The sequence below is a fragment of the Aquarana catesbeiana genome, linkage group LG07 (genome assembly GCF_042186555.1).
Source record: "Aquarana catesbeiana isolate 2022-GZ linkage group LG07, ASM4218655v1, whole genome shotgun sequence".
Classification (NCBI taxonomy): Eukaryota; Metazoa; Chordata; class Amphibia; order Anura; family Ranidae; genus Aquarana; species Aquarana catesbeiana.
The window spans coordinates 278,926,243-278,934,356 of NC_133330.1; the positions used below are offsets into that span (position 1 = coordinate 278,926,243).

The following is an 8,114-nucleotide window of genomic DNA, read 5'->3' on the forward strand; positions in this document are numbered from 1 at the left end:
TTTAGTTCTGTTTTACCCACTGGAACAAACACTCTGTTGCCATTAGTTTAAACTCAAGTTAATTCCTTTATCTTGTTAGATACATTTATGTGGTTCAGTTTTTCTAGATGATCTTTCTTCTTTAGTTCTTACAGGACGCAAGCCGAAGTTCAAATCAGCCAAGACGTCCTCCACGAGGGCGATACCCACAGCAACCCAGATGAAGAAACATGTCTGAATTCCTACTCAGGGAGAACCAGATGGCCAATTGTTAATAGATTTGAAGATCATTCTTATAGAGCCAATTGTAAAAGAAAAAGGTGTCTTTTGATACACATGGTGGGCTCAACCATCCAAAGATAAACATGGGAAAAACTGTGCCACAACCCAAACAACTACCTGTTTTTATTTCTCAACTATTTTTGATAAATGTTGACCAGGAAGTAGTAAAGCCCCTATGGGAAGGTATATATACAGAGTCTTCAGGTATTTTTATGAAACTGGTAATGCTACCTAGAAACCATCACAACTATACTGAATTTAAAACGTCCACTAAATTTACCTTAAAGTGTTACTAAATCCACAACAAAATCAGTTTGTATATGCATGCTTGTTATACTCACTGTGGAACCTAAGGGGTTAATCCTCCACATTGTGTAAAAAGGATGTTTGATCCAGTCTTCTCTGATCCTCCCCTTCTTCTAGATATTTTTTTTTTGGGAAGGTACATGTGATCAGCACAGGGCCAATCAGCACTGTCCAGACAGAGGGTTAGGGGTCCTGCAGACTCATATGATAGTCAGAAAACTCCTACACGCTTTAACCAGACACTGATAGAAGTCACAAGACTGCTATATACTGCTGATGAAAAAAGTATTTAGCCATTTATATTTGCTAAAATAATTGTGTTTCCATGTTCTGTGTACTGTGGGAGACCAGATGTAGTGAATGCAGGGTCCTGAGTTTAGTAACACTTTAAATGATGTTTTAATAAGATTTTCTTATTCACAGCAGCCAGTTTGAGATTTCACAGTGATCTGGTCAGTCCTACAGCCTCTTGCCAGCCAAGTTGTTCTGTGCAAAAAAAAACCTAGACTTTTAACATGTTGATGACACTGTAGAGTTGTTGGCAGAACAGCATCTACACAACTGTGTAGAATATTGCCTTTGTACAAAATAAAAACTTCCCTAGATCTATGCAATGATTTTTGTAGACTGCAATGAGGGTGTGACCATTCAAAGTTTTGTATAATTAAGCTGCAGGAACATATGGGTGGAGTTGAGAATCTCTAGCCTGCAGAATTGAAAGTTTAGGAGATTTTAAAGTAATTCCAACATATCAGATTACCAGTCTTCAGGGAAATTAGCAGGTAGCCTATATTACTTGAGCAATGTTAAAATAAAAAACAAAAGACCCTGAGTAGATAAGTTTTTGTCTCCTTTATCTGTATAGTTTTTGTCTCTTTTATCTATATTTGCACAAATGTTTCCTTATCTATTATGATGAAACATTTTGAAGTGTTTACAACATAATTAAAAGCTATTAACTTTAGTGGCAGCTGCTTTTTTTTTTTTCTTGTCAAAGGTTTCAAAGTCGCTTTACAAGGAGTGACTCAGTATGGTAGCAGAGCTATAAACAACAGAAGTACGCAGAGAAGTGAATTTTCATGGCCACAAATGCCCTTAAAACCCATACATGAACAGACCAAGCCAATAACCAAGCATATGGTATATTTACTGTGTTTCAACTGCATATTTTAATCAGTAATTACTTTTTTACATGTCTGCTAGGGGCAATTTACTGAATACTGTAGATAAAAATAGTTATTAGTATTCATGTGAATATGGGCAAGAACTTGCTAAATCATCACCATTACCATCCTACATTTTCTATAGATCTGTGTTTTAGTTATCTGTACCCAACACATGAATTGGGTAAAAAATGTATCTTGGATGTACCATGAGCTCAGCATAATTGGCATTCATCACTCAACAACTCAAATGTGCACTTACCTTAGCTCTGTATTCACAATGGGGTTGATTTACTAAAACTGGAGAGTGCAAAATCTGGTGCAGCAGAAGCTGGCAGCCAACCAGCCAACCATGTCGGCTTGTTCAATGAAAGCGGTTGTATACCCTCAGAAAAAAAAAACCTTGTAAGGCAAAGGCATAATGAACTAGTATGCACCGCATACTAGCTCATTATGAAATAATTACCTTAGAAGGAGGTCCCTGTATCGCAGGCCGATCCACGCCGAGGGAGCTGTCATTTTGCCCTCGGCGTGTCTTCCGGGTTCGCAGCTTTGGCGCTGTGAGTGGCCAGAGCTGCGATGACATCACTCCCGCGCATGTGCACGGGAGTCTTCTTCCTGGACCCTCAGCCGGGCATTCACAGCACATGCGCCGTTGACGTCAGCGGCTGCATGCAAAGTGAATATCTCCTAAACCGTTCAGGTTTAGGAGATATTCATTTTACCTACAGGTAAGCCTTATTATAGGCTTACCTGTAAGTAAAAATTTTAAAAAATGGGTATACAACCACTTTAAGCTTTGCCAAAAAAAACACCTGGAATCTGATTGGTTTCTATGAAGAGCTGCCCCAGATTCTGCACTCTTCAGTTTTAGTAAATCAACTCCACTGTGTACAGAAATGTGTCAAAAAGTAAGTTTATTTGAGTCTTCCCATTATATCACAGCTACAGCAATCTGTAAAACCCACGCTCCGTGTGCCACCACCTCATATAACATCTCTCATTGTATGCACCGGTGACACTGTCTTAGTGCCTGCAGAGAAATGCTAGCAGTGTAGGGTGCACGAGATGGCTGTAGCATTTTGCATGACAATGACCCCTGCAGCAGTGCCACACTCTGTGACACACCAAGACTGGATTTATTTGGGCTACACATCCAACAAGGCAACAATAACAAAATGGCAACAGCAATGAACAGTTACAAGGTAAAGCAGTATTTTACAACACAATACACAGTACAACAAAACAATGAAAGGACCATGTATTTCTGTATCTAGGGAGGTCCTAACTAAAGGTGGTACTAGAAGCTAAAAGGTCCCTGAGTCTCTCTGTGGAAATAAACATCGGGGCTCAGGGTCCTGCATTGAAGCGCTTAGGTATATTTGTATTCTACGGTAAAGGGTGTAAAATCCCAAACTAAGTCCCTGGTTACGTTGGCACTGTCCCTTTAAAGGGGGGGTTCAGAGGTTGTGGTCAGCAGCCTCTCGCCACTATACAGTCTGCTGTGAAGCCTTCTCCCACTCTTTGGTGTTGGGAAAATGGTAGCATTGGCCACACTACATGGGCATAGTATTTACATGATCCTACCTGTATATGCATCTCATAAATTAGTATTTACGCCGATCGGCCATAACATTTTGACCACCTTCCTAATTATGAGTAGTTCCATCTTTTGGCACAAAAACAGCCCTGACATGTGAGGCATACACTCCACTAGACGTTTGAAGGTATGCTGTGTTAACTGCTCCCAAGCCACCTGTAGCCTATCCCTTAAGTCCTGTAACTTTCAAGATGAGGCCTCCATGGATCTGAGTTGTTTTTCCACCACATCCACAAATACTCGATTGGATTGAGATCTGGAGAATTTGGAGGCCAAGTCAACACCTCAAAGCCAACTTCTTCTATTGCTCCGTTATCCAGTTCTGATGTTCTAATGCCCATTGTAGGCACCTTTTGGCTGTGGACACGGGTTAGCATAGGCTACACAGCCTCATACACAACAAACTGCTACTGTATGCACTGTGTGTTCTGATACCTTTCTATCAGAAAAATAGCTCTTCTACTAATTCAGACTGCACAGGCCAGCCTTCGCTCCTCACATGCATTAATAAGACTAGGCTGCTCATGACCCTGTTGTCGACTCACTGGTTTTCCTTTGTGGACCTCTTTTAGTGGTTATTTACCACTGCCAGCTGGGAACATCCTACAAGAGCTACAAATTTGGAGTTGCTCTGACCCAGTCATTTAGCCATTACAATTTGGCCCTTGTCGAAGTTGCACAAATCGCTACACTTGCTATTTTTTTTTCTGCTTTCAATACATCAACTTCAGAGACAACATGTTCACTTGCTGCCATTATCACAAGACAATCCATCTTATTCACTTTACTGATCAGTGGTCATAACGGTATGGCTGATTGGTGTAAATGTGATGACTTGAATTACCCATAAGCCACTAAGAAAGTCCAATGACTAAAGGCATTGGGTGGGACCTTGCAATGTCATCGGAACCCTTTTGGCAACTGTTTTGCTGGCTTGTATTTGAATGGGAATTTTATTGAAGCACTGATACAAAGTGCTATGGTGCACTATAAAGGTGTGAGTGACTTTTGTTTTATATAATAATACATTTTAAGTAGCAGTATTGCACTAATGTGAGCATTTGTTCTTTCTTTGTAGTACCATAACATATAAATCTGTGTTTTAAGCTATTTTAATAAGGAGGAGTTGAAGACTGATCCCTGGATGCAGTGGATAGTTATCATTAGACATATTTGACCTGCCTATATTTTGGAGGTCATTATCACATGGTGACTGAAACAGTGGCAGTGATATAATTGTAAGGTTCAAGTAAATGGACATTTTTGACACATTTCTTAATACATGTTTTATACAGAAAGCTATACTCACACTTGCATACAGTATGTAGGACACTTCATAAATGTCTAAAGCAGTTTTTCCAACCTTTTTGCAATAGAGGAATCCTTAAAATAATTTTCAGATCTAAGGGGATGCCTGCTAAATATTATTATATGAGGATTCTTTAAAAAGTTTCCACACTTTTTTTTATAAATTTTGCAGCCATCTTCACCACAGCGTGCCAACTCTTATACTAAACTGCAAGGTTAGCCAGCTTGCCAGACAGACTAGTCACATGACACTCTCAGACACGACCAATTACTACTCCCACCCTCACCGTTTCAAACGAAAATATAAAACTGCAGAAACTTTTTGAAGTCCCCCTGGTATCAACAACTCCTGGTACATAAGTGTGATCAGTATGCAGTTACATATAATAAATTTAAAAAATAGAAATATGGTGTACTTAGCATATTTGACACCCAAAGCACCGTCTGCTCTGTTTGACAAATTATGTTTAGTAATGATCATAATATGAATCAAATAGGAATAAATATTATTAAAAAACATTCACAGGGCAAATTGTAAGTATCCCTTTACATTGGGGTGAGAAATGTCTCCTTACATTGGTATTCAGTGTAGTGTCTTCTTACATTGGTGGTTTAGAGGAGAATGCCCTCTAACATTGGTGGCCAATGGAGAAAGGCCATCTTTAAGGTGGTAGGCAATGAAGAGAATTGTTGCATTAATAGTCATAGTAAAGAATGCCCTATTAGATTGACAGACAGTGTAGTGCCACCTAAGATTCATGATTACAGGTCCCATGCTGCTGGGCTTTATCAATTAAGGTTTGTATGAGAGTTATGTCTACACTGTAAGGTTCTTACTGCTCAAAGAACCCCTGGCAACCTTTGGAGAAATGTTACATTCCACAGAACCTTAGTTGTGAAAGACTGGTCACAAGGTTTACACAGCCCTTTGAAATGAAAGCTTGGTGTAACCACAGCCACCATTGATGAGTTCCAGTTTGACGGTTTAGAGAGGACAAGCCATTCATCTCTCATAAATGTAAGTTGGCCGTTTGTGGTATGGCTAAACATTTTAATGGCACATTTCATTGAGATGTTTTTGGTTACTCTGATTAGACACTTGTAAATAAAAAAATACATCACATTCCACAAAAACAAAATTGTCTTTTTCCTCTTATCATTTATGAGTTCTGTCCCGTAGATAGGGCTGGACTGGCCATCGGGACTACCGGGAGATTCCCGGTGGGCCAATGGCTCAGTCTGGGCCAGTTTCACTTTCGGCCGCGCATCGATCTACCCGTCAACCGCCGACAGCTGGCGCCTGACAGGTAGATCGAGATTAGCCAGGATGCAGAGTAGCGCAGGGAGCTTCTGTAGTAGTAAGTTCTCTCTCTCGTGTCATCACGCTGTTCCCCGGCGGCCCCTCCCCTCTTCTCGTCTATACCAATTGGCTTGTACGATCATCTGGTATAGACAAGAAGAGAGGAGGGGCCGCCGGGGAACAGCGTGATGACACGAGAGAGAGAACTTATTACTACAGAAGCTCCCTGCGCTACTCTGCATGCTGGCTAGTAAGATCTCACAATGTGCCCTGATGATGTTTCCCCCGATGTGCTATGTGCCCCATCATGTGCCCCGATGTGCTATGTGCCACATCATGTGCCCCGTGCCCTAATGTGCCACGTGCCCTAATGTACCATGTAGCCTGATGTGCCCTAATGTGCTATGTGCCCTGATGTGCCCCGATGTGCCACGTGCCCTAATGTGCCATGTAGCCTGATGTGCCCTAATGTGCCCTGATGTGCCCCATCATGTGCCCTGATGTGCCATAATGTGCCCTGATGTGCCATGTTCCCCCGTGCCCTAATGTGCCATGTGGCCTGATGTGCCCCGTGCCCTGATGTGCTATGTGCCCCATAATGTGCCCCATCATGTGCCCTGATGTGCCATGTGCCCCATGCCCTGATGTGCACCATAATGTGCCATGTGCCCCATCATGTGCCCTGATGTGCCATAATGTGCCCTGATGTGCCATAATGTGCCCTTATGTGCCCTGTGCCCTGATGTGCCATGTGGCCTGATGTGCCCTGTGCCCTGATGTGCCCGTGCCCTGATGTGCAATGTGCCCCGATGTGCCCCGTGCCCTGATGTGCTATGTGCCCTGATGCGCCCTGATGTGCCTTGTGCCCCGATGTGCTTTGCCCCGATGTCCTGTGCCCTGATGTGCCCTGATGTCCTGTGCCCCGGTGTGCTGTGCCTCAATGTCATGTGCTCTGATGTTCTGTGTCCTGATGTGCTATACCCTGATGTACTGTGCCCTGATGTGTTGTGCCCTATTAGCTGATGTGCTGGACTCTGTACCCTGATGTGCTGTGCACTGTACCCTGATATGTTGTGCCCTGTACGCTGATGTGCTGGGCACTGTACCCTGGTATGTTGTGCCCTGTACGCTGATGTACTGGGCACTGTACCCTGATATGTTGTGCCCTGTACGCTGATGTACTGGGCACTGTACCCTGATATGTTGTGCCCTGTACGCTGATGTGCTGGGCACTGTACCCTGATATGTTGTGCCCTGTACGCTGATGTATTGGGCACTGTACCCTGATATGTTGTGCCCTGTATGCTGATGTACTGGGCACTGTACCCTGATATGTTGTGCCCTGTACGCTAATGTGCTGGGCACTGTACCCTGATATGTTGTGCCCTGTACGCTGATGTATTGGGCACTGTACCCTGATATGTTGTGCCCTGTACGCTGATGTGCTGGGCACTGTACCCTGATATGTTGTGCCCTGTACGCTGATGTACTGGACTCTGTACCCTGATGTGCTGTGCCCTGATGTGCTGTGCCCTGATGTGCCCTGATGTGCCTTGTGCCCTGATGTGCCTGGCTCTGTACCCTGATGTGGCCTGATGTACCGTGCCCTGATGTGTTGTGCCCTGGGCCGGTCTGGATGAAGTTCAGGGCCCCATTTTTGTCCCAGTCCAGCCCTGCCCGTAGATGGCACACAATAAACGTTGTTTCTATAGATTTCTGCTATTATTCCTCATAAGAATATCTCTTTTTTCACTACTTTAAGATGACAATTTTCTAATTATATACATATGCTTGTTCATCAACACCTTATCAAATAGATGCTCTGTGCTGTATATAGGTATGCTACATATAAGCATAGGCATCACCAGGGGGGACTATCGAGGCTGGAGCCCCGAATGTGGAGCTCATAGCCCCGAGTCTCAGCGGGTGTGGACTGTGGAGGAGAGAAGAGCCGGCGGGTCGCTGCTGTGGCGGGCGGCATTGGCGGTGGAGGAGGGACGATCAGGCATGTACAGGCACTGAGCCATCGGACCGCCACCTCCCCCCGCAGCGCTCACCTCTTCTCCCTGCTTATGCAGCGCGGCTGCATACAAACATGATCCTAGGAGTGGACACTGATAAGCTCATCGTACGATCCAGAAGTCATGCAGCAGCACACAGCTGTGACATAAACTTC

The 8,114-nt window shown here is 43.7% G+C and overlaps 1 protein-coding gene across 1 annotated transcript in view; it reads left to right on the top strand.

The window, feature by feature from the left end:
* SEC16B (SEC16 homolog B, endoplasmic reticulum export factor) overlaps positions 1 to 2,288 on the top strand; it is a 367,224-nt gene extending 364,936 nt beyond the window's left edge. Inside the window, exon 23 of the mRNA XM_073592046.1 lies at positions 126 to 2,288. Coding sequence (XP_073448147.1) covers positions 126 to 203 — 78 coding nt within the window. The 3' untranslated portion in view covers positions 204 to 2,288. The remainder of the gene's footprint in view (positions 1 to 125) is intronic.
* Positions 2,289 to 8,114: the final 5,826 nt, after the last annotated feature.